A 26,389-nucleotide genomic window follows, 5' to 3' on the forward strand; every position below is an offset into this window, starting at 1 on the left:
TGCATTTGGTGATGCTTTGGAAAGAAACAGATCATATTATGCATGCTTTTAAAGTATATATGGCGAACGTACTGCCAAATCTGTGGAATTCTATAGGCAGCTACTGTGAACAGTAATAGCAGTAAATGAATCTGCTTTTTATCCCTACTGAAACTGGCACTGTAATCTTAGGAGATCTTTTTGCTTTTTGAAAATTTATTTCAACATAGTTTCAGCCCTGTCAGCAAGCCTCTGCTGTGTTAGTGGTAATACAAATTGTCTCCCAAACCCTGCAATATTCTACATGAAATTCAGAACGTGAGTGAAGAGAAAGCTCTCACTGGTATGTGATGGAGAACCACTGGAAAAGAAAAAAGAACAAGTCTGTGAGGATACATAGAGAATACCTGGAGAAAAAATGGAAAAATATTCAAGTGAAAAGGTCACTATAGCAGAAATTAGGAAAAAAGAACAAAATCTCAGTGTGAGGTGACGTATTCTGAAGATGAAGGAGAGATGGTGAGGTAAGACTAGGTTTAAGAGGATGTTTGTGAGGAACTGGAGAATGATGCTCAAAAGAGAAACAGGAGGAGTTTGAGTGAAAGAGAGAGGTTGGGAGAGACATCAAATTAGGAAAGAAAAATGTCTTGCGATGAAAAGAGATAAATGGGATTTTACAGGAAAATAAATTAGCCAAAACATGAGAAAGATTTAAACAGTAAGAAAAGTGAGAGAAATTAAATGCCAAGGAAGGGAAAGATGGAAGAGAACAAAATACTGATCTTTAAAAAAAAAAAAAAAATAGTTGTATTAATTTTGTTGATTTCTTGGAAGATGTTGTGGTGGATTGGATGTCTGCTCTGAGAGAAACTGAAAGATAGAATAGAAAAAACTTTTTTATTCGGGCTTTCCTGTGCAGGAAATGTAATAGGAAGTTATTTTTATTAACCAAGATCAGAGAACATGCAACAACAAACTACCAAGAATGGTGTGGAAAATCCGGTTATTTTTCCAGTCAGACCAGAAGAACCTGTGGCCATTGACCAGCAGGAGCCTAAGGGTCAGATTATCAAGCAGCAGGATCAGTGAACTGAATGGCTATTGGAATCTGTGCGTCTTTAAACACACACCAACTTACATTACAGACAAAAAAATTCTTGAACACCATATTTGTAGCCACTCATTAATCGCTTTGCCGTCTGTTTTGTCTACCTAATCAACACAAAAAGTGGACTTGTTTGATTTCATTTGCAAATGTGAAACCAATTGATTTTACGGAGATATACTGCTTGCTGAGCAGTATTTTTCCATCAAGACAGGTTACGCTGGCCACCAAAAAAAGATGATGTAGAAGAGCTGGAACAGTGAGAGCCTTGGGTAGACAGAGGGGAGGGTCTTTTCCAGAGTGTTTTGGTGGTTGACAGGTGGAATGCACCCCTCGGTTCCGCGTAGCCGTGATGCTGAGTGCGCTGGGAGGGCTTTATCCTTTCAAACGCTGTGAGATGCTGCGGCAATACTCAGCCCTCATCCCTCACACGCTTCCAAGGGACTGTGGGACGAGGGAGTGGGGAGCACAACGCCTTTATGTGCAGCTATAGCATGCTTTTCATCTGTAAAGGAAATATGCAGCTGGCTACCTTGCCTGGACTTACCAGTGACCAGTGCTCTATCTTAGCAGACTTGGTTGCACACACATGCAGAATAGAAATACGTTTGTTTACGGGCAGGAAACGCATAAACCTTTTAATGGAGAAAGCGTGAGTTTGAAGCATTAAATGTGACCTGCTTTGTTGTATGTCAGTACCTGCAAAGGGTTATTCTTTGTAGTGTCCTACTTGGACTCAAGCACTAAAGCTTTCATCAAAGTAAATCTGATTATTTTGCACATGGTTTTCCTGAAAGGATGTTATGATTTTCTAGATGTTTGGTGGCTGGTGATAAATTAGGCTTTTATGATGTCATGTGAAAGGCCACTGCTTGGACTTCCTTCTCTATCAAGTGCGCTGGAGAATACATTTGGGACGTACTCGGAATCAGAAATTATCCTACCTTGTTTTATTTTAACCCTTTTGTGGACCATTGCTTGCTTTGTAACTAGAGGTGTTCAGGCACGGACAGCCTTGCTCCTGCGGACAGGAGCCCCATGGTATCCCGTTCTGAGTCCCCTCCATATACTGTGTTTGAATTTTTTTTCCTTGGGTAACAAAGCCTCAGCTCATGAGCTCCCTTTAAGCCTTTCACATATATTGTGCCTTGAAAAGGGTTTTCAAATCAGATGGGGGTTTTAGTGAGAAATTGGAATGCAGCACGGGGTGGAGGGGAAGGTGATGCGTCCCATAAATTAGGTCAGGTTTATGACCGTGTAGAGGGAGGCTGCTTCTCAAAAAAACAGCTAGCAGTAAAAGGCAGTATGTAACTGCTTTGTCCAGAGAAGTGTCAGCTCCCTTCTTCATCCCCCGTGCGTCAGGGAGGGAGTATTTTACAACTGTTTTTCAAACAGTGAGAAATGACTAACCATCCCCCATGCTAAACTTTTTGTACTAGTTAATCCATAGCGCAGAGGAAGACAGGAAGAGAGAAGTATCCGTCCCCTTTCTGTCCTTCCCCCTCCCCAGTCTTATCACAAGCTTCGGGGGGACAGAGGTTCATATAACAATATAACAGGTAAGGAAAGGAGTGTCATCTCTCCAGCCCGACCTGAGTCACAGCCAAGCCCTCAGAGCAGTGAGATGAACACAGGGCAAAGACAGCAACCCTGTTACAGGTGGGTTGGAGTTTTCCCAAGACATGCTCTTTAGATGAAAAATGACATTTTGAGTAAATTAATACTTCTATTAGGGCGAGTATAACAGCACGCCTCTCCAAAAAAAAAGGTAATATAATTTTGATGTTAACATAACAAATGCCTTGATTTTTTTCAGAGATGTGACTATCCATAGGGGCAGTAAAATCACCACAAGCAACACATCCTGTAGAAAATAAAGAATTTATCCTATGAATTCTAATATCCTGCTAATCATAGACCTGCATTCATTAAATTGCTGCTTAATGCTCTAAAGGTAGATGGATAAATATCTGTAGGTAGAATACAAGATCACTGTCCTAATGTTTATTGGTTTGTTGCTTACCATTCAGAATTTGACTAGCAATAACTAAACCTATTAACATTTCCAGTATAAGTTGTTATTTTTTTCCAGCAGAAGAAGAGAAGAAACTAAGTAGCCTTGCAGCATGGATTTTTGGGGTTATCAGTTTCTTTATTCATCTTGACATGTCAGTCAGTGAAGACAGCTAACCCAAGGGGCCATATTCCATTTCCAGTAAGAAATGCAGCCGTTACTGCACAATAAACCCCACTGAAATCAAACAGCTTCACAGAGTGATTTCCTGATGTTTGCAGAAAATGTGAAGAGTAGGGAGCAATGAGAAAAATAACCAGAGTGGATTAAAAAAATTGAGAACTGCATTTAATAATTTTAAAAGGTACCATGCCCTTGCCTAAATAATACATACTGTGTGTGGCAATAAAACCATGTACAGTGAAGACATTACCTTACTCTCCCCCTCAAAATTGTTGTCAGAGTAGAGAACAGGCTGCAGCGAAGCAAGAAGCAAACACATTTAATAGTGAACAAAAGCAGGACTTGGAGGTACCAGTGAAAACAGAAGGAACCTGTTCTTTTCCTATAATGCAGCTGATCTCCACCCATATGAAAGAGGTTCATCCCTCAACAGGGTCTTGATTTTTCAGTGATGTGAAGGTAACACACACGTTCTTGCCACCATCTGGCCAGGGAGCCTGAAGAAACATGCTCATACAAACTCCCCAAAACCTCTGATGTAAAGAGAAAATGCACAAATGCTTCTAACCCATGTCATGCAAGATGTGGGTTATTCCGATACCTCCTTATGCACAGGTCAGCTTGAAGCATGCAAGGCTCAGCTCACCCATCACTTCCTACCAGCAGCCAGGCCACAGGGCAGTGATGGCCAATGGGAGTGGTACCGCCTTTCACCAGCATTTGCAAAGAGCAATTCTATTTTCTTAGAAGAGTTGGAAAAGCTTAGTTTGGTTCGTAATAACATACAGCATCTAAGTATTAGTTTGCATTTTGGCAAACGTGATTTTTAGCTGTGATGCACACGTTTGGATGTCTGGGTATGCCATAGCAGAAAGAAAGTGTTTGTGTGTCCAGTGCTAACACCTGAACTATCACAGTTATGGTCTGTACGTGGCAAGTGGAGTGGCTTCGATCTTCTTCCTCTCCTCCAGTTCTCTGCTTTTTCAGCAGGGGCATTCTTGTAAACTAGAAATGATCTCGCCATTCAGAAGCCTCTGGCGTTCGGCAGAGCCCTGAGCTGAGGTTACAATTACGCTTGTATCCAAGCTGGGGAACACCTTCCAGGTCTTCCCAGGGGTGCAGAATTGGGCCTCGGGACAAACCGAGAGGGAGGGAAGCAGCCGCCTCACCGCAGCCAGCTGCGGGAATTTTGCTGTTTGCAGCAGCGGGGCTTTCCCTGCTGCGGGGGGAACCCCTTCAGCCTGCCTCACGCGTGGGACCCCGAAAAGCACCCGTGGCCCGACTTGCAGCAGGACGCCCTGGCGCGGAGCTGCGCCGGGCCCCGTGCAGGACGGCTCCTGTTGAGCGAGCTCGGCTCCAGATCCAAAGCACGTGAAATTCAGCGCTGGTTTCAGGGATATAGGGCTGTAATTCGGGAGGAATTTTATCTGGCTCGAGGGACAGCACTGGCCAAGACGTTTTCTCAGGCTTCACTTGGCAAGTTGATAGGTCTGACTAACGCTCAGCCCTGCGAGGGGCTCTCGTCCCTGCAGCTCCGCCGGCGCTTGCACCGCGGCTGGGGTCCGCACGCGCTCTCCTCCCAGGATGATCTTGAAGGTCCTTTCCAACCTAGTGATTCCGTGATTCTGATTCTGTGATTCTGTGACTCGCCGGGGCACCGGCTCCCTCAAAGCGATCAGGGCCTGGCGACGGGGCTCCCCCGGCACCCGGGGCTGGCTTCGCCATTTTATCTGCGGTGTCGGCGGGGCTGCCAGAGCCAGCGCTGAGCGAGCCCGTTTCCCCGGAGCGGAGCATTGTTCCTGGCCTCCGGCCGCCGCGTGGCCCCACGCATGGACAATGCGGCCGTCCCCGACTTCCTGAGCAGACCAGACAGCTTGCTGTTTTCTTCGGGTCTCTTATCACCCCCTGTCATTGAAAGAGAGGCCTGGCTTCAGCTTTGGTTTGGGCTGATAGGCAGCGGCGAGGTGGAAAAGGCACAGGGGAGGGAGGGGAGGAGGAGGGAGAGGAGCTCCATTACTGCTATTATCGCCCTAATGTTTATTGCTGCTCCGAGTTCATTTGCCTTAACCCTTTGGAAACTGGTCAAATTAAAGATTATCAAACCGATAAGATAAAGCCGCTGTTCTAACGCCCCTGGTTCCTGGCGGAAAAGAGAAGGCTGTGCTCGGGTTTTATTGACCGTGCGGCTTGTGTTGACGCCTCGTTGCTGGAGTACAGTGGCATCCCGAAATAAGACCTTACCCTAAAGATGCCCGGCACTTGCAGCCTGCCGAGGTCCATCAGATGTGCAGGGGCTCAGCACCGTGCAGAATCAGCCCTTTTCTCAAGTTGTTCTTCCCCCTCCCTTTCCCCCTCGACATGGTTTTAGTAAAAATGGAGCTTTCTGAACAGGGAGGGGATTTGCACAGGAAAACATGCTAGGCGAAAAAAACATTATGCCTCTTATTTTAAATGGCATTTTGTCATACGTGAGTTTCAGTCTATTGGTTGCTTTTGCCTTTTGACTTTTCCTGTGGTTCTTTGCAAACAATACTGTCTTTCTGCAAAAGACTGCTGACCCAAGAGTGGAAAGCAGTCTGTTCATGCTGCATTAAAACAAATTTAGATCAGGAACCAAATTCACTGGCATTCTTCTATTCCCTTGGTACCCTAACTGCTCCACAACTTTGCTTTTCTAAGAACAGTGGAAAGAAAAAATGAAAACTGAGCGACACATTACAGCTCTTCTTAAATTCCTGAAGATGTTTACTGTGTTCCTTGTTAGGCTTGGGCTTTGCTCATTGACATGTTTTATCTGCAGTCTCTTCGTATTTACTGTGGAGATAGGAGTCTCTTGCTTTAATAATTATACTATTTTTTTCCCCTGTTACTATAGATATTATAACAAACACTACCCTTTTGCAAAGAAATCGAGCCAGTGCTCTCTGCCTCGTGGATCTCCATAAGCACTTACGGAGTACAGCAGACGCAGTGCCTATTACTGTGACCCCTCCTGGGGTTTCATCTGAGCTCAGCTGAACCATGCATTGAAATTTGCACCAGCAAGGTGCACATTTACAGGCTGTACAGCTCTGATTTAGTGAGATCTTGCTACTTTTCTTAATGGAGCGGACGGGGAATAGCTCAGCTGAAGTCACAGAAGTTGCTTTCCAATGTCGTGTCTGGGTTAAGACACAATATCCCAGGCCTGGTGGCAAGTGCAGGAGAACACCAGGGACTGGAGGATAAGGGTGTCGGTAGAAGAACTGCCTAGTGAGCAATGCATGCAGTCTCCTGCCTATTTGCAACACACACTTTAACGAGGCTGTTCTCCCAGCCATGAGCTGCAGCAGATACCCAGATACGCCGTGGGGCTGACGTTGCTACTGACATGTGCTACATGAACCCTCATTCAAAATTGCTATGAAAAATGCTCCAAAAAGTGCACAGAAGAGGAGACTATTTCATAAGACAAACTTATATATAGGCTGAGATGTAAGGGTGAAAACACAAAACTGCAAGCTAATGTTGCCTAATTAAGTAGCTATGTTTATTGATTTTTTTCTTTTAATGGGATGAGTTAAAGCTGAAAGGCGACCGTTTTAAGATGGAAATAAGGGGAAAAAAAAAAAAAAACACCCCACAAGCAGGGTTTGCAGGAAACTTTGGCCCCTAGACTCTTGAAATCCTTCCTGACAAAACTTCTCGAGCAGAAGAGTGCAAGACGAAACATGCCCACCGAGCTGGGTCTGTGCTCTTTACTTATGGGAGCTCTGATGTAACAAGTCATCTTCCAAGCGGTCGTGCAGATTGTGAACATAACCCTGGCCACTTTTCAGATGCAGTAAAACTGTTGTGTGCTTAGATCAAGTCTGTTTATTTTCAGAGGTAAAGCCTTGTCTCTGCTGCAGCGAGCGGAGCTGGGCACGATTCCATCGCAGGTGTTTTACTGAGGACTTGATCTCAGTTTTATTCTGGTGTAAGAGAGAGCAAAAGCTGGCGCTCAGCGCTGGCTTCGGTGAAGGCACATTTTAAAGGGAATCAGCTGAGCTCTAGTAATAAAGGAAGCCTTGGCCTTCTTTCAGGCCATGCTATCTCTTTTTTCTCACATTGTCTCAAGGCTTTAAATTTTCAGTTAAAGTTAATTGAATGAGACAGTGATACATTGCACAGTGAAACCAGATCAATCACTGCATGAGTCAAAATAGGAGTCGTGATGACACTCGGAACAAGAGCTTGGGAAATGTGATATTTACATTAAAATATTTTACATTTGTCTCATGGTTTTAAAACCAAATTTTAAAATGCCTTACCATATTGCGTAACAAATTTCTCTCTGTTTATCTGTATATATTTGTGTGCATGCATAAAACCGAATCATCATAACATCAGATTTATTAATAATGTGGTATTTTCTACACAGTTACACAGCTTCATTTACAGAAAAGGTAAAGCAGAAAAACTCACATTGGATAAACATATTCTTTTCTCTGAGAGCCAGTCTTATGAGAGTGAAGGGCGTAAAAAGCCATAAGAGAGTTTACTCTCATATTAAGTGACAAAAGAGAATTTGACTGTTGCCTGTTCCATCTTCATGCCCTTTAAATATTTACCTGGATGTAAATGTTGTTGTTGTTTCCAACTCTTAGCTTGCAGGTAAAACTTGTCATTACTATTCACTTATGTTAACTGTATTTGCATGGAGAATAAGGGCTTGTTCCTCCCAAAATGGGTAAGCAAAATCAAAGACTTAATTTTATGTTCATGATCTGAGTACTGTAAAAAACAACACAAAGCCTTAGTCGGTGTTTTCAGGATCTAAATCCCCAGGGTTTTCACGGAGTCGAAGACTTTGTTTTCCTGTCGGTGTGTAACACACAGAAAAAGTTATTCTGCAGGAGTACAAAACATGAAGTGGTGTCATTTCATCAGGTGCCTTTCCATCAGGAATAGGGATACTGGGCAGTTTACATTCAGCAGCAGCTCTTTTGAGAAGACTCTCCCATCTCACCCCCCATCCCACATCCCCACTCCCCAAAAAACAAAATCCAAGCTTTCTCCTGTGGAACCTCACCTCTTCTTTCTTTGGTTTCTGATCTGCTTGTACCTCCAGAAAGTGAAGCCCTGACACTGAAAAATCAATACACTTTAATGATCGGCATGCCAGAGTTTTTTTGGCTGTGATTTATTTTTTTCCCTTTGGAAGCCTGACAGATGCATCTCTGGTTTCAGTGAAAGACTTGAATAATATAAACAAGCGGTCATTCTGTTCCATGAGGAGCTTTTTTTTAATATTCTTATTTTATTGTAATTACCTTATTGTTTTCATATTATGAGCTACTTGTAGAAAAATACAGGAAACATGACTGCAATACAATCCTTTAATCAGGAATAGCTTTGTTCCAGTCATCATTTCCATTCAGTGTTGAAACTTTGACTAAGAAGAATACAATCGAACCTTGAATTTAGATGTAATATGGTGTTAATATTATGTTTTCATTTGATCTCTGTACCTAGTACCTTCTATAAGAGAACCTTTTAAAAAATACTGAGGAGGCATTTTGTCCATAATGCTATTTTCAAGTAAATCTAACTACAAAGTAGTGTTTCTCAAAAGTACGCAAACTTCTTCAGCAAAGCCATTTAAAGTCTTTTAACCTAATTCAGCTGGGGAATTTGTATTATCATATATATTAAATCTTCTTTCTCTTTTTTTTTTTTTGCTCACAGATTATGCCATAATACCTTTACTGCATCATTGTGAAAGCATGTGAACTTTTAAAGGAAAAATACTTTTTTTTAAAATACTTAAATGGATTTAATACACTAATTGTTTGTGTTATCTCTATGTATAATCCAGCAATGCAAATAACTTCACTTTTTACTGATTTGCAACCTCCCCTCAACCTTATTTTGGCCTATTCAGCAGCTGAGTGTTTATGTTTTTGAATGAAGGGCTGGAATTAGGTAAAGTATTTTTTTAGATAAACTGTTTTAGCAAAAAGCGTTTGTCCAAGAAAGTTAAAAGACTGCTCCCAAGCTGTTCAAAAGCAGAATGCAGCTACGTACAGCAGGCGATCGCAATTCATTCTGTTCTTCCCAGTCCTGTTTTGTTTTGGCTTTTTTTAATGGGAAGCCAGTATCCTAGATAGGCTCAGTTTCAAAGGGTGTTTTTGATATAAAGATTGTGGATGTAAATTTATTACTTACACAGCATTTATAAAAATGAAACTCTAAGTTTTATGATATGCCTTTTATGACTTAAACTAAGTGGTATTAAAACACTTCTAGCTAATGGCTTGAATTAGGACTGAATAAAAGGCAATTGTTTTTATACCAAAATTATTATTATTTTAGGAAGGATTTCCTTGTTTCCAGGCACATATATACACACATATATAATGTAAATTAAACCAAACTCCAGATAAAAGGCATACCTCCATGAGCACATTAGGGTCTGATCCAAATTTTATCAAAGCTAGCGGGAGTCTTTCCCATTTCAAACCAGATTTTGCAATCCATATTCACACGACCCTCCAGGGGATCCCTCAAGCTGACGCGGTTTTGCATGACTTGGCCTCAAATGTCTGCTGCAGCTTCTAAAAACCCATTATAGGGCTGCAGTAGGAAATCATTTAGCCTAATTTAAGGAAATCACGGCATTTTTTATTTTCATATCACTTTGTTCTGATCCGTCTGTTTACTCTTTTCTGAAGGTAGGCTGAAATGTTTTTAGCCTAAAGACTGAACTAGTAAAGCTGCTGCTGCCTGGAATAGTTTCGGCAGACGTGTTTGTTCCACATCCCCTTCTTCGGTGCAATATTTCCTTTGGTGGATTTCCTCCGCTCCTGGAAGCGAGCTGTCTAGCTTTCTGGAGCACAACTATGAAGAAGAATTTCCTACATTTTACTGCACAGGATGAGGTGATTTTAGAAGTTAACATGACCTGAACCACACATGCACAAAAGATAGCATCTGAAAAATGTAGTGTGGGGCAGTGCAGCTAAAAAAACCCGCAGCCAGAAAGTGCTCGTTAGCCCCACCGCTGGCCGGAGCGGGGAAAAGAAAGACAGTGCATGCGATTTTCGGGAAAGCCTGCTGTGTTACCACCATAAAGTCAAACGCGAGAGCAGAATTCAGCCTTAGCCTTCTTGTTCTGTAACAAAGTTGGGTTGGGCTGGCTTTCTTTAAGCCTGGACAGATATAATTTCAGTATTTCTGCCACAGAGAAACGAAGCTTGTGAGGAGATATGATGTATTTTATTAAATCAACACATACAGTTGGAAAAAGCTAACTATTTAAACACAGTTTTTGAATTTTAAACGAAGATTCAGTCATTTTTTTTATTCAATTAGACATGCAGTCAAAGGAGCTTTTTTCTTTGTTTAAATTTTTTATGTTATTTTTGATGACTGGTTGTGGGATTGTTTTGGTGAAGTGGCACTTTTAAGAATACTTCAACAGTAAGACAAATATGACCAAAGTCTTGGTTTCTGTGATGGTTTCAAGATAATTTCTTTTCATTTATGAGATACTTAGACTTTTCTTTGCATGTGGGTGCTCAGAATACTCTAGAAAAAAAAGGATGTAGGCACTCAAAAGCTGGATGTTTACTACTGTTGCATATAGTTACCCATATTCATAACAGTCTTCAGCATCATCCATCTGTAATCACGTTTTTATTTGAAAGAGACTAGTTGTCATGTTTGCTCTGTGATTTACATTATTTAAACAAATGGGGGAAAAAAGAATTTGAAACAGCTCATTCAATAGCATGACTAAGACATATGACAACTTCTTATAAAATGTTCACTATTATACGGCCGCAAGGCTGGAGTTCAAACCCCGTGCACACACAAAAACAAAGAATAACTCTTTTGGTCTGAAATAGCCTGGTGAAAGGATGCTGCCTCCTGGTGATTTATAGGCATATGAGCTTCCACTAAAATTGCATCTTAAAGAGAAATATTTTGTCCTCAGAAGAGTCCCATGGTGGCCCCAGCCACATTTGGCTCGCGGGGAAGCACGAGCAACAGGAAGGCCATGGAGGTGGGGAAGGTGGATGCTTCTCTCAGTGCCTCTGTCTTCTTTTCCACAGGATTTTCTGCAAGGGGACTGTACCAAAGCCAGACAAAAGCTGAACTGGAAGCCAAGAGTCACGTTTGATGTGAGTGGCCTTTCTGGAATGCTTAGTACCTGCCGGGTGTTCATGGCCACTAAAAGCAGTCCATGGGGAGGGGAAGGAAGTGGGCTACTGCTAGAAAATTAGAAACTTCAAGGTGAGTAAGGGGGTGACTTGGGCACACAGAGAAATCCCATTGTCAGCGACCCTGCCCAGGTTCTGGCTTTGAAGACAGCAGCCACCATGGCAGCAATGGGCACCCCCTGTGCACAGCAGCGTACCAACACACATGCCAGGGCCAGGGCGGCCACAGAGAGAGCCCAGCAAAGCCCCATCCCCTCCTTCTCCTGCTGCGGGGGGCTGGGGGCCCTTGTCATGCTCCCCGACATGCTGCCCATTCGTCCCTTGCACTGGGGCCCTCATCTGCTTCTCTCCCTCCTTGCAGGAGCTGGTGAGGGAGATGGTGGACGCCGACGTGGAGCTCATGAAGAACAACCCCAACGCCTGAGCTCCAGCTGGGCCCGGTGGGCGTTGCAGGACCCGTACCAGGGGTGCACCCCACGGCCAGCACTGCCATGAGCCACTGGGGTGGGTGGCCACCCCTCCCTGGGATGGTTTTATTGCTGGCCTGCCTGTGTGTGAAAGCCCAGTTTTATCCCCCTCCCCTCCACACCCTCCTGGTGCCTCTCATCCCACACATCATCCCAGGGTCAGCCCTGCCTGGGCTAACTCTGGCTTCTGCCATTAACTGGGGAAGGGTCACTCCCCAGGCCCCCCAATACCGTACCTGAAGTACTGACCAGTCAGCAAACCCACTGCTTTCCTTTTTTAATTAAAACTCATCTTTCTATTACCTAGGACCTCCAGCGCATTTTTAGTTCTTTCTCCTATTTGAAAAATGAAAGCATCCCCTGCCCTCCACCCCGCAACCTCCCCTCTCCTCCAGCCGCAACAGCAGCAAACCTCTGGCACTAACACGGGCCCACCATCCCTCCAGCCCTTGCTCCACCGCTTCCCCTCTTCTGCCTTTCCTGAACACTCCTTGTTTATCTTTCCTGCAGCCTTACCTCCACCCCAGCGGCCCATTTCCACCACTTGAACTCTGTAAAAGCTTGGATAACTTGATATAACTCGCAGTGAAATCGCCTTTTGACCATGCCGAATTAATTCCTAATTGCTGGAATCGATTTCAAACTGGTCGGAGGGGGCTTGTAGGAGTTTTTCAGATCTTCATTTCGGAGTGTGCGGGAGTCACAGAAAGCCCTTTTGTCCAGCACCTCCTCGATCCAGGGGTTTAGGGCATTTTGGATTTTTTTTCCCCCCAGAATCAACCCATTCCCCTTCTCATCCTCTTCCTGCTTACCATAATTAGACCTCAGATGGGAGCTTGAACCATCTCAAAAGATGACTTAAGAAATAAAAACAAAATAAATTTTAAAAAAGCTTTAAAAAAAATAGATACTTCAAGGTGAGTAAATATTTTTGCACTTTTCATGCCAAGGTACCCGGGTTATCCCGAGGTCGTCGAGCCCATACATTTCCCGTCGGTTTAGGACCTTCCACCCACCAATTACTCCCATCGTTTTTAGCTTTATGCCTCGAAATCAGCAAAGGGAGATATAACGCAGTGGGGGATACACCTTCTCCGAGTTGCTTTTTTCCTTTGCATTGAGGCGGACACCCCTGTTAAAAGGGGAGCGATAGGGTGCGGGGAGGGGGGGGGCTGGGGGCCGCGGCCGCGCTGAGGAGCTGTTTCGTGATGGAAACAGTGCGTGGGCTTTCGCGTAGGGACGGGACGGGGTGGGGAGCCGCCGGCGAGGAGCCGGGCTGCCAGAGGGAGGGGGCTTTTGGGGCGCCGGGCGTGAGGTGCGGTGGAAAACGTGCGAGCTGGTGCAGCCGCGTCCCCAGGCGCGGAGGGAGGTGGAGGGGCGCGGAGCGGGGCGCGCCCGGACAGCGGGAGCTGCCGCTTCCTTCGCTACAGGTGCAACGGGGTGCGCGCCCCGGCAGGGGGGCGGGGAGGGGGGGGCAGCGGGACCTGTCGGGTGAGGGAAGAGATGTCCCTGTTGCACCCGTTCCAAGCAGCGCGCCACGCGTGCGAGGTTTTCCAGACCCCACGCACAGTCTTCGCAGCGCATTCGGCACAAACCAACGCCGAGCGGAGCACGGGACGCCCCGTCGGTGGGGAGGCCTGGAGCTCCCCGCGGCGCGGGGGGTGCGCGGGGTCGCGCACACAATGCCACTCACCCCCACCCCCGCGTGTGCGCCTCCACGTGTGGCTATATTTATACAAAGCCTCCTAGAGTGCCTTTCCCCAGGAGTACGGGCACGACTACGCAGCTGCGCCTTTTTTTTTTAGCGTAAAGTAACAATAAACCTCCTCCCAGTGGGTGCTTGTCCTTTGCATTCGCTGTCGTCCCCCGCCGTGTTCACACCGCGTGGGTCCGCTGCCTAGCGCCGGCAGTACGCGCTCGCCCCCTGTACCGCGGGCACCCACCCGCGCGTGGCCGCAGGTCTGCGGCTGTGCCTTGCGGGTCGCCGCCGCACAGCGCCACGGCCGAGGAGTTCCCCCTCATGCCCAGCGGTGGTCCCCAGCCCCGGGGCCGCGGCGAGAGGCGGACGGGAGCGGGGCGAGCTCCGCCTGCCCGGCCGCACCGAGGGCTGCCGCGGACAGACGGTCACAGGCTGCGGGTAGCGGATCTTTGGTGGCGCACGTAATAATTTTTTTTAAGTATTAAAGCGCTTTTATGACAAAGTATTTTTGCATTGCTGGGAAGTATTTTCTCCTTACAGTGATTCACTGGGAGGCTTGCTAGTACGTCTGAATATTAGTTCACACATCTCTGCAGAGGGCTGGAAACCTTTACATAAGCTGCCAGTTTTCCTTCGACCTCAGTTTTGGGTGGTTTTTTTTTTTCTTTGGCATCGCTAACTGTGGCGCATTCAAGAGAAGCATTTTTATTCTCCGTTTTCGGTCTCTGTATTGGCGAGGGGGAGCGAGGAAGGGGATGAGAAGGCAAAAATTCGTTCTAGACCAAGCGGTCCCTCCGCGGTGACTTTGTGCTGGATGTCTTTTTACTCCTTTTTGTTAAAAAAAAAAAAAAAAATCGCTACTGGTCGCGACAGGAGAAAACGTGCACTGCCCCGCTGCTCTTTCTTTACAATTTGGCAAAGGTCCGGACTGCTTTTCGCGTTCACCACCACCACCTTCCTACCTGATTTTGAATTCCTCCTAAAGTACCGCTCTTTGCAATTACCACGGGGTCACTTCTTGAAAATGAAATAAATTTTAAAAAAACCCAAACACGCGGCGATTTAGGGAGATGATATCTATATATGTAGCTAATACACCAGTTACAGACTAATGTTCTGTACATGGGTTTAATGTGTATGTCAAGCGTTTTGTGCGTGCAGGTACGGAAACATACATCCCCCCCTTGTGCCCGTCTCACGGCTTATCCGGGGTCACTACAGCTTCGTTAATTTAAAAGGGCATAGTAAATAACCGAGCATGCCCCCAGCCTCCCGTCCCTTTCACCGGCGTCCCACCGGCTGCTAGCGAACAAAGCAAACGCCACGGTGGGTTTTGCGTTTGCCCAAGAAGTGCTCCGCCCGGCGCGGCTCGCCGGGGCCAGGGGAGCGTCGACACGGGAGCCCCACGGGGGTGGGGGCTGTCCCAACCCGACGTAGGAAGCGGAGACAGATACCCCTGAACTGCTACTGCGGGGGGAAGCTGGATAGTAACGGCTGCGCTGGGCGGTGGGAGCTGCCCGGGCCGTGCGCCCCATCGGGAGGAGGTGGTTCGGGCGGGCAGAGAGAGGAGAGCGGGCCGAGCTCCCGCCCGGCGGTGACGGAGGGCTGGGGCCCGCTCGGGAGAGCCGGCCTGGCCCTGCCTGCGGCTCCCGGCGCCGCAGCGCCCGCGATAGGAGCTAAGGCCGGGCTCGCTCCCTGCCGCCCCACAACTCGCAGCCGCAACTCGGCCCCCTCGCCTCAGCCGTGCGGGCCGCTGACTTCCCCCGGAGCCCGCCCTGCCAAAGGCAGAACTGCCACGAAAGCCTTTTTTTTTTTTTTTTTAAATTATTTTTCCCTCTCCTGAGGCCTTTCAAGGCGCTCGGGACCACCGGCCACTCGTGAGCAGCAAAATCCCGGCAGGGAGGGAGCAGCGTGGCGGAGGCCTGCGGTGGGGTCGCCCCACAAGGAGCACAAGGCCCTGCCACCCCTGCAAGAGGGCCGGGGCGGGGGTCGGCCCTGGCCCAGAGCCCTCCAGCGGCGCAGCCGGCCCGCCCGCCGCCCTCTTCCTCGGCCCCGGCGGCGCGGAAGGCCGGCGAGACAAAGCGACGGGGGTTTCCTCGGGGTCGCGGAGCAAAACCGCCAGCGCCATCTAAAAATACACCTCCTTGCCTCGCAGCGTCAGCACGGAGGGTAAAAGCGTGTGTGTGGGGGGGTGACAGACCCGCTACTCGGGCGCGCGGACGGCGGGAGGGGGAAGGAGGTGGGAAAGGCCTGCCCTTGTCGCGCGCGGAAACGGACCGATTGCTGCAAGTATAGCTTAACAATTTTAAAATAAAAAGGAGAACCGAGGAGTCCCTCGCTTCGCCCCCCCCCCCCCCCCCCGCACATAAAGCAGCCGCGTCCCCCCGGGGCGGACATGAGGGTCTCATCTTCCTCCCTTCCCTCGCCCGGCCGGGAGGGCAGGCATGGGGGCTGCCCCGAGGCAGCGCCCCGAGAGGAGGAACCGACCTCACCGGGCGGGGGTCGCGACTCTGGGCCCGCCCGTCCGCCCTGTGGCCTCTGGGCGGCAGGTTTGTAGGGGTGGGAGGCGAGGGGAGGCCCCCAGAAGGCTGGAAGGGCCGCGCTCCCTACCTCCCCCTGTGACCCCCCTTCACCTCGGGCAGTTCGCTGGCGGAGCATTGTCTCCAGACACAACAAACGCGGAAAAGAGCGCTGAAGCAGGCAGAGCTCCAACGTTTTGACGGGTGGAAGAAAAACATCAACAGATACTTTGCCATTATTTGGTGATGGGGGCTAGGGGAGGTGGGCGGGCGCGCGGGGGGAGAGCTGGGTTAGCAGCAGAAGCAGCAGCAGACGCTAATTGCAACCTTTGGTTTGCTAATGAGCCCGCGCCGGTTCGTTCCGCGCTCCGTACTCCCCCCCCCCCCCCGCCCTTGGGGGGCGGGGAGCGGCGTGAGGAGAAAGCCGTAATTTTCTTGCAATTCGTTATACGGTTTTAAATCCATCCCATCTTTGAGAGGCGAGGTTAGAAACGCTGGCCACGAGCACTTTCCTAAATCCTCGCTAAGGGAAAGCGGCGAGCAGCTTCTCTCCCTGCTCCTGCGCCCTGCCTGCGCGCCGTGCCTCGCCGTGCAGCCCGCAGCGGCGGCGCGGGCAGCCGGGGACCCCCGTCCCAGGACGACGGGGCTTGGCAGGGCGACATGCCCCTCCGCTAGCTTGCGGGTGCAGACTTATTTCACACCATCGGAGCGGGAAAATTACATCTATATATGTATAAAAAATACACGCACACGCACATACACAGAAAAAGAGTTTCAGTAGAAACTTACCAAAAAGGCAGCGCGAATGTATTTATACTGGGCAATCTTGCAAGCACCGACATTGTTTAAACAATTCTCTTCTGCTTTGGACGATATTATCAGTACTTTTACATTATCGTTCAATGGAAAACATTCTTCTTTTTCCTTATTTCAAATATTTATTTAAAAAAAAAGAATTCAACTCGGCCGCTTAAATGTTCTGGCAAGTAAATAAATTCCAGGAACGGTGGGGGGAAAACGGCCATGGCGTTTCTTCTAAACCAAGCGCTTGCCTTCCGAGGGACGACGGCTGTAGCGATATGACCTGTTTATTCATCGATTCGTATAATATATAAATATCCTGAACTCACGAGTATAATAATTTGCGTTTTTTTCTGCTGGAGGAAATTCAGCTATTTTAAGAGTTAATGGTTCTAAATGTGTTGGTTTTCCTGCATTCTCCCCAGAGGTGATGGGGGCTGGAAAGGAAAGGGGGATTCCAGTTTGGGGGTTTCATTGTTGTTGTTTTAATTATGCTGAGCGCAGCCTAAAGCAGCTGACCTGAATTTGGGGTAATACACTGCACAACCAAGCCCCCTGACACCTAAAGGTCAGGTGAAAGTCTCCAGCAGGTAAGTCGCAGGCCGGCTGCCTGCCCAGCTCACTTGCTCTCTGGCTCACAAATTGTTCCCTTCTGCCCACCCAAGTCGTTTCAAGCTGTGTTTATTTAGGGGACAAAAAAATTGTCGACCACCCAATTCCCACTCGGAGAACTTGTGAGCTCTCACCGGTAGCCCGGGCCGTCTCCTCTCCCCATCCCTGTGCTTTTTAATAGCTATTATTCTGCGGCACACGCATACCAAGCACGGCGCAAGCTACGGGCCTAGAAGGTCGCGGTGCGCGCAACAGACGTGTTTGCTCGGGGAGGGCGAGGGTGAAACCCCCTCAAAGACCCTGCCCGCTGCCCGGAGGGACGGCGCGTTTGCCGGCTGCCTCCCGGGCCGGCGCAGCACAAAAGGCCGGCGGGCTGGCGAAGCAGGCGAGGCCGGGTCAGGACGAAAACGAGCCCCTCGCACCGCAGGGGCTTCCCTGCGGGGCTGCGCCGCCACCGCCGCCTCCCTGCACTCCGCGGCCCCTCGATGGCCCCGCTCCACCGCGCCCGGCCGCCCCCCGACAGAGCTGGGCCGGCACCCACCGCCCGTCGGGCGTCCAGCAAATACCACCTCCGCTGCCGCTTCCCAAATCTCGGGACGCCGGCAACCTTCCCACCAAACCAAGCCGAAGGGCAGAGCTGCAAGTGACACCGAGGGCCCCTCGCCGGACCCGCCGGAGCGACCATAGGGAGAGCTGGGGCTTGCTTCTCCGGCCCTCCAAGCAGGCCTTTTTTAGAAGGGAGTCCTGCCCTCCTCCTCTAAGCACCCGGCCCTTTGCCACCGCTGCCTGCACTGCCAGCCCCCGGGCGGGGGCAGGGATGACCTGCCCGTTGCCCCAGGTGTGTATGTGAAGTTTTAGGGGGGGGGGGGTGAGGGGGGGGGAACCGCAGCATTGCTGCGAGGGTTCCCGGTGCCGGCTGCTGTGCGGGCCTGCAGCCCGGCCCCGCAGAGACTCCCCCGCGCAAGGAGCCGGCCCTCCCCCGCCGATGCGGCTATTGTTTCGTTCAATTAGGCTCCGCTTGATAAAAAACAATCGCTCGTTAACCCTCGCCCTCCTCTCTCCCGGCTGGTGCGTTGTGAATGGCGACATCGTCTCCCTTGACCCGCGTCTCCTTTTCTGTCTTTCTGTCCCCTGAAAGATGATTCCGCGAGCTCTGATTGAATTTTATTCCTTCCTGACCTGGCCCGTTTTTATTGCATGGACACCATCAATCTTGACCTAACGCGACGTTTGTTTATTACTTTGGAAAGAAGCGAATGGCTTTATGAGCCCCAGCGTAATTAAACCAGGAGGGCTACGTTCACCGCGGCACCCCACCACCTTTGGGGCGGATTCACAACACAGACAGGCCGCCGGGGAAGCGAGGCGCAAAGGGAAAGGGGAAAAAAACCCACAAAAACCCACACGGGAAGGGTAAGTGGGATCCTTCCAGCCCGCGAACTTGCGTGCGAGATGCCGAAACCCATGCACATCCCAGGGGAGCACCAAGCAGCTCCCTTTACGCCACGCTTTAGGCCCGCTACGTCAACGCACAGCGCCTCTTGCGCAGCTTGCCGCGTAAACCTGTGCTCGCCATCCGCGCTGCCCCCAGCTGCGGGCCTGGGCGCGTCACCTGCGCTCCGGCACAGCGACAGCTCGGCTTCGGGCACCCCGACGGCGCCCACCGCTGCGTTCCTCACCCCTCTCCCCAAAAGAAAAAAAACCACCCGCATATCTTAAAAAAAATGACGGAAGCCTTTAGCCCGGCCCCAACACAGGGAACGGGGGAAAAACAGCCTGACCACACCGGGGCGTTTAAATTACTTTACAAACAAAATTAATGGAAAGCTAATTTTCAGTCAGCCGTTTGCCGTTGAAAGGGAGGATTTGGGGAAGGGGACGGAGGAGCGTTTTTGCGCGACTCCCCGCCGCGCTCTTCTGCCTGCCTTTGCGCGGCGGAGCCATGTGCGCGCCTCGGTGCTGCACGCTTTTGCCTACGCCACCAAAACGACGTAAGAAAGGCTGCGAGTTCTTACCTCACGCTCATCTTCCACGTGGGCGCCGAGACGCGCTCAGTCCCCGACCGCCCGACCGTGCGTGACTGCACCGCGCTGCCCCCCGCAAAACGGCGTCCGCCGTTTGCCAGTCGCCCGCACCGCGCAAGCGAAGCCTCCAGGGCCCGGAGCGAAGCTTTCAAGCTCGCCCCGCTCCAGCTGCATATTTTTGGGAAGGCGAGGGCAGGGGACAGCGTGCTGCCGGCGGCCGGCCGGCTGGTCAATGAGAGGCAACCCCAGGGTTACCGAGACCGTTACGAAGGTAAACCTGACTCTAAAAATGCCCCCGTGCTAACTTCGAAGCGCCTTCCCCGAACTTCGTGGCTTTCAGAAAAGGTCCCAGATACTGTAAAACGCCCATTTGGAAACATTGCCTCAACATCTCCATCCTCAACACAGTCTCCCCATATTCTACCTCTGACCTGGCCTGCGGAGGTAGGGCACGGTTTTTAATCCATGTCTTCTCAACTATTTGCATGCACTTCTCTGCTATTTTTGGTTACGACCTTTGCAGAACATCATATGAACTGTCACTCGCTTTCAAGAAGAAATTCTGAGGCGGGAGCTTAGAAAGGAGCATATTCCTCTTCTCCACCTTTTCTTCAGTTTAAGTGACAGGTGATCAAATACAGGTAAGAAACCACGAGAATCAGCTAAACGGAACGGTCCTTCAAATTAATTAAAAAAAAAGTGTGGGGTTTTTTTATAGATGAAAAGCAAAGCAATAGTTTGGGAAAAAAACATCAGCTTGAGCTAAAAATACAACACAAAGCGCCATGCTAACCTGGCACCGAATGGGCCGCTCTGCAGGCAGGGCTGGGGCCGAGCAGCACATGTCCCCGCTCGCCGTCACGGCTGCCCCCAAAGATGCGGGGCCGTAGAGATGCACCTTCCAGCCGCCGCCTGGGCGCGCCTCCCGCGCCCGGCTCCGCGCAGGATCGGACGGCATCGCTTTTGGCCTTCGAGGCCGGCCCAGTTCTGCTGGGATACAATCACAGGTCAGAAGGGACACTCGGGTTTGCCTCCCGCTCGCCAGGGGAAGGAAGCGCAAGGGGGACCAGGGTCCGCGCCCCGCGCTGGGCCCCGCTGCCTGCAGTTCGTGCCTTACAGGCAGGAGCGCTGCCTGCAGGCGGACGCCCAGCTCCGCGCCCGCCCCGCTGGTCTGTCCCAGATCGGCAAGGTTTCTGGCAAGGCCGCCGGGCCTTTCCCCCCTCCCCAGCAGCAGCAGCAGCGTCTCACGCCGGAGGCCCTAGCCCGGCAGAGCGGCGCGGCCGGCCCACCTCCGCGCAGCCCGGCGCAGCGCCGCGCAGGGACCCCGCGGCACCGGCCTGCGCGCCGGGCGGGCCGCCTCCCGCTGCCAAGCCCGCCCGATTTACAGCCTACTCTCTGCACCCCGAACGTTAGTTTCGTTGTGAACAATTTCTGTGCGGAGGGGGAGAAAAAATAATGATAGTGATAATAATAATTAAAAAATAGTATTTTTTTTTAAGCCAAGCCGAAGCACGCGTGTGCGGTGAGCCAGCCCGTCGCACTGAGAACCGGGAGTGACCTCCGCCGCGACCACGCAGGTCACTTCAGGAAAAGGATCCCCTCGGGGGACAGGGGATCCCGGCACCACCTACCTACCTACGTTACCCTTCGCCCCCTCCCTACCTGCCAGGCGAACCCCCTCCCTCCACCCGTCCCTTTTTGCAGCCAGGGCCGCGGGGAGCGCAAGTTGCGCGGCCGCCCCGCGGTGCCCGGGGCCGCGGAGGGCAAGCGGGGCGGCCGGCGGGCGGGGGGGGAGGGGGGGTGTCGCAGTAATTATACCCGACACTTGTTCAAGCTCCTCTCAGCCCCCCCCCCGACTCCCCTAATCGAGCAGCACCACTGGCAACGCGACGGGCGATGGAACAGGCCGAGGCAGCAGCTGCCTTCCCTCCCGTTTACTCCCGCCACAAACGCCCTACCGCTGGAGACCGCTGAGAAAACCCAAAATACAGGAAAGCCGGCGCCCGATCGCCACAAAAATAACAGGCAAACAGCACGTGCAATCGCCTCTCTACCCTCTCCCTTCTTTAATTTTTAGTTTTATTTTAAATACCGGGCGGGGGGGGGAAGGCGGGAATGGCGTTGCCGTGCAGCCACCCCGCTACCGCGGGCAGAGGGGGCTGCCGCCGCCGGGGCCCCCCTTTGCAAGGAGAGGGAGCAAAGGAGGGAGGGGGAGAAAGCCCCCCCCCACGCCCCCGGCCCGGCAACGCCGGTGCCGAGGAGAGGGGAGGCGGGAGCTGCCCCCCGCTCAGTACCGGGAGCGGGAGGTGGGGAGTAGAAGGTGAGCCCGACCGGGAATAAGTAACATTTTATTTCCCTTTCCTGGTGAAAAACGGGGAGCTGCCATTAAAACGTGGCCCCCTACCCCCGGAGCGAAGGCGTTCCGCTTTGCTCGTCCTTCGCTTCAGCTTTACCGTAACCGGACGACGGAGCGTTTGGGTTTCTCTCACTCCCCCTTAGCAAACAAATAAATGTAAACAAGGCCGGTAATCTCTGTAGAGGTACTAGCACGAAAAAGCAAAGACAATGCGGTACTTAAATAAATAATATTTTAAGTCAACGTTATAAAATGACACACACAACCCCGATTCATTCGATCTGCTGAAGGTGTTTTCCGAATATTAAATTGGAAGGGAAGCGCAGCTCAGAAGCGAGGTAATAAGGTTTAACTGTAAATACCTTTGTATTTATTTACAGTGTAACCCTTAACAATGCAATAGCAATTACTGCTAAGTGTTGCCTTTAGATAAGAGATACTGATAGGAAACTGTATTATCTTGAAAGCAAACTTCAGGCCTTAAATAACTGTAATCAAATAATCTTTTTCCCAAATCTGACTGACAAGGCAGATTCTTTTAAGTTAATGAATTTATTGCATTTTGGTGGTTATTTACAAAGGGGGAAGGTGATCCCCATTGCTCGTAGGTTCTTAATTGCAAATTGTCCAGAAGGTGAGATTCTTGATCTGACAAGATGTTAGTCTGTGCAGCACTCATCTACTACCCTAGTAATATTTTTTTTTCTGATTTAAGGAAAAAGGAGGGAGGGAATGAGACAAAAAAAAACCCACAATAAAAAGCCCAAACAGCTGTATAAGAAAAATTCTCCCACACAAACTCTTTCTAAAACAATTTCAGACTGAGCAATTAGGGCAATTCCAACAGACCAGTAATGTCCCTAAAGGACAGGAGTAAAGCAGAGGTATAAAGGTGTAAGGGTAGACTGCCCAAGCACCCTTTAATTCAATTACTTTTTTTTTTCCTGAAATAAAATAGCACTTTAAAAATATATATATTACAGAAGGGGCTTCACGGATGTGATTGCGCGCATTGCTATCAATTCTACGAAGCAGTGATTTATATGCTTACATTATATTTAAGAATATACGTACTACAGAATATCTGGCATCTACTACACACTGTGGAGTTTAGAAACATATGCAATGCGTATATGAAGCTATAAATAAATACGTAATCCTTCTTTAAATATAGATACATATGTAAATCCTATATATAAATACATTGGAAATACACACAGAGAGATCGATAGCTCGATATATACACAGTTACACAAGGGCAGGAATCTAGTGCATGTACCTCTACCTCGGAGTTAGGGCTTAATAGGCATATTATTTAAAAAGCCGTAATGTTGTCATACTACTGTGTATGGTCAAATGTTTCCAGGTCTTGCCCATTAATTGCTAAGAAAACGTGTTTGTTTATTTGCCAACTCAGAGCTGCCATGGGAAAGTATTTTTTTCCTAGCGGATAAGGCAAGCTGACTAAGTGGAACATATTGCAGAAGAGACTGAAAAGGGATTTTTCGACCTGGCAGTTCCTAAATGGTCTTTGGAATTTGTGCGGAGGGGAACGAGCTGTTCCAGCGACAAAGTTAGTTATGAAATCCCTTTTCCCTCTCTTTCTCTCCCTCTCTCTAAATGAAAGTATTAAAATATACAGACGTGTGAAGGATCATTCCAACTGAATGGTAATTTATTAATAAACAAACAATGCAATACCTTCAGAATATTTTCAACAAAAAAAAAAGAAAAATATTGATAGAATAAGATTAATACAGTTTCCCTTTTTATATATAGTGAAAAAAATCAGCGTTTCAGTCAATTTTAACGTCACTTTTCAGGGAAGGGGGAAACACTTTCTGGCGTTTGGTCCGCAACATCCAACTACAAATTAAAAATAAATTACTATGTCGCAATTTACATTTTAAAACAAGTCCTTGTAAAAGAGGAAGGGGGGCGGGGGGGAGAAGCTGGTACTCTACGCTGGACTTTTCGCCCCCTTTTAAACACGGGGCATGACAATACCTTAAGGGATGAGGAAGGGGGGAGGGGATGGGACACGGGGGAAAAAGTATTTCTCAAAGCAATTAAAAAAACCAAAAAAACTTACGTGTTATTGGAGTAACACTGTCCTTTAACAAACCAAGACATGCTTTGGGGCTGTCTCTGTACAAAAGCTTTTCGCGCGCGCTCGCTTCCCTCCGCGGGCGCGGCGGGGGCCGGCGGCGCGGTGCTGCGCGGTGCTGCGCGGGTCCCCCGCGGCCGGGCGCGCTCAGAACTTGCCGCAGTCGTAGACGAAGGCCCCGGAGGTGCGGTAGAGCGGCTGGCTACCGGGGAAGGCCATCTGACAGCTGCCGCCGCCCCCCGCCCCGCCGCCGCCGCCGCCGCCGCCGCCCCCCGCCCCGCCGCCGCCGCCGCCGCCGCCTCCCGGCGAGGCGCTGAGGCCCAGCCGCGGCGCCTCGAAGACCTCCCGCGGGGCGGCGGCGAAGCCTTGCTGCGGCCCCGCGTAGCCCGCCGCGCCCGCCAGCGGGCCCAGCTCCGCCGCCGCCGCCGCCGCCGCCGCCGCTGCCGCCTGGTTGAGGTACCAGGAGGCCAGGCGGCCCTGGTGCGGGTGCGGGTGCGGATGGTGCCCCTCCTGGTGGCCGCCCGCCGCGCCGCCCAGCCCGCCGTGCCCCAGCGCCCCGCCGCCCCCCGCCCCGCCGCCGCCGCCGCCGCCGCCCGTGGGCATGGCGTAGTCGGGCAGCGGGTCCTCGGCGGGGCTGGCGGCGGCGGTGGCGGGCAGGTGGCCGGGTCGGTCGGCGCCGCCCGCCGCCGCGTAGAGGCTCATGGCCTGCATGTTGCAGTGGTAGGTGCCGGCGGCAGCGCCGGCGGCCGCCTGGCCGCAGGGCGAGCCGTAGACGGAGCTGTGGCCCGGCGAGTAGCCGCCGAGGGAGAGGGCGGGCGGGATGCCGGTGCGCGGGGCGGCGGCGGCGGGGGCCAGGAGGCCGGCGCCCAGCTCGGCGGCGGCCTGCGGCGAGCCCCGCAGCGAGGTCATGATGTTGTCCACGCTGAAGCCCGGGCCGTGGTGGTGGGGCGGCGGCGGGGGCGGTGGCGGGGGGGGTGGCGGCGGCGGCGGCGGCTCCGGGGCCTCCAGGCTGAGGGAGCGGCTGGAGGGGAGGGTGCTGCGGGGGCTGCCGCCGCTGGAGAGGCTGCTGCTGCTGTCGGGGCTCTCGATCTTGGGCACGGCGCCGAGTGGCGGCGCGGCGCCGGGGGGGGACACGGCCTGCGGCGGCGAGGCCGTGCCGTTCTCCGTCTTGATGTCCTGGATGCGGACGGGCGGCGGCGGCGGCGCGGCGCTGCCCCCGGCGGGGCCGCCCTCGGGCTCGGCGGCGGCGGCGGCGGGCGGCGGCGGGCGCGGCGGGGCATGGTCCTTGAGGTGCAGGCGGTCCTTCTCCTCCTTGTCCTTGACGGCGTCCTTCTTCTTGAAGCGGCGCCGGCGGCGGAGGAAGCTGCCGTTCTCGAACATGTTGTAGGAGTCGGGGTCGAGGGTCCAGTAGCTGCCCTTGCCGGGCTTCTTGTCGTCGCGGGGCACCTTGACGAAGCACTCGTTGAGGGAGAGGTTGTGGCGGATGCTGTTCTGCCAGCCCTGCTTGTTGTCCCGGTAGAAAGGGAACCGCTCCATGATGAACTGGTAGATCCCGTTCAAGGTGATCTTCTTATCGGGCGCGTTCTGGATGGCCATGGTGATGAGGGCGATGTAGCTGTAGGGCGGCTTCACCATATCCTTGGGCTGCGGCGGCGGCGTGTAGGGCCCGTAGGCGCGGGCCATGCCGGCCGGGTACTGCTCGTGGGCCGGGTGGGAGTACATGCTCATCGGGGCTGGCATGGCCGTGTAGCCCCCGCCGGCCGCCGCCGCCGCGGCGCGGTAGTAGCTCTGCTCTCCGCCGAGGTACGGCACCACTCCCAGGGAGTTGGGACTGGACACGGAGTAGCGAGCCTGCATGTCCTCCCGTCAGCTTTCCCCCACCCTCCCCGCCGGACCAAACAGCGCGTCCCTTCCCCCTCCACCCCTCCGCCGCTCCGCGGACCGAGCTGGACCGGGCGGCCGGGCAACCCCCACCCCCCCACCCCCCCGGCGGAGCGCGGAAAAAGGGAGGAAGAATAACGACGGCAGCGCCGAAAGTCTCCTCTTCTTCGCACAGGAAAGCCCACCGGCACGCTCCCGCACTCCACGCGGAGGGGGGGGAAATCAAAAAAGGGAAAAAAAGGAGGGGTGTGAAAAAGCCGAAAAAATGCTTTAAAAAGAAAACAGGGGAGGGAAAAAAAAAAAAGTAATCGCAGCGGAGAAAGCAACTTCCAAACGCAGAAAGAGTATTAAGAAAATAAAACCTTTGCAAAGAGGCTCCCACGCTCCCAGTTCCTTGTTCCACGGGGATCTGCAACAAGTTGTCTGCAAAGGAGGGACAAAAGTAGAGGGATGTGT

General features: G+C 51.4%; 2 protein-coding genes across 2 annotated transcripts in view; one reads left to right on the forward strand and one right to left on the reverse strand.

Moving 5' to 3' along the window:
- Positions 1 to 11,891, forward strand: part of GMDS (GDP-mannose 4,6-dehydratase) — a gene marked incomplete at its 3' end in the record, with an annotated part of 432,088 nt that extends 420,197 nt beyond the window's left edge. Inside the window, exons 10-11 of the mRNA XM_082014902.1 lie at positions 11,360 to 11,428; positions 11,829 to 11,891. Coding sequence (XP_081871028.1) covers positions 11,360 to 11,428; positions 11,829 to 11,891 — 132 coding nt within the window. The remainder of the gene's footprint in view (positions 1 to 11,359; positions 11,429 to 11,828) is intronic.
- An 11,368-nt stretch (positions 11,892 to 23,259) lies between these two features.
- Positions 23,260 to 25,926, reverse strand: FOXC1 (forkhead box C1). The gene has a single exon (XM_082014903.1). The coding sequence runs from the start codon at positions 25,907 to 25,909 to the stop codon at positions 24,200 to 24,202; it is 1,710 nt and encodes a 569-aa protein (XP_081871029.1). The 5' UTR covers positions 25,910 to 25,926; the 3' UTR covers positions 23,260 to 24,199.
- Positions 25,927 to 26,389: the final 463 nt, after the last annotated feature.

Source organism: Phaethon aethereus, assembly GCF_964289735.1.
Source record: "Phaethon aethereus genome assembly, chromosome: 2".
In the NCBI taxonomy this organism is placed as follows: Eukaryota; Metazoa; Chordata; class Aves; order Phaethontiformes; family Phaethontidae; genus Phaethon; species Phaethon aethereus.

Excerpts from the sequence above, each read along its gene's own strand:
- FOXC1 (XM_082014903.1), bottom strand. The coding sequence starts at position 25,909 with ATGCAGGCTCGCTACTCCGTGTCCAGTCCCAACTCCCTGGGAGTGGTG.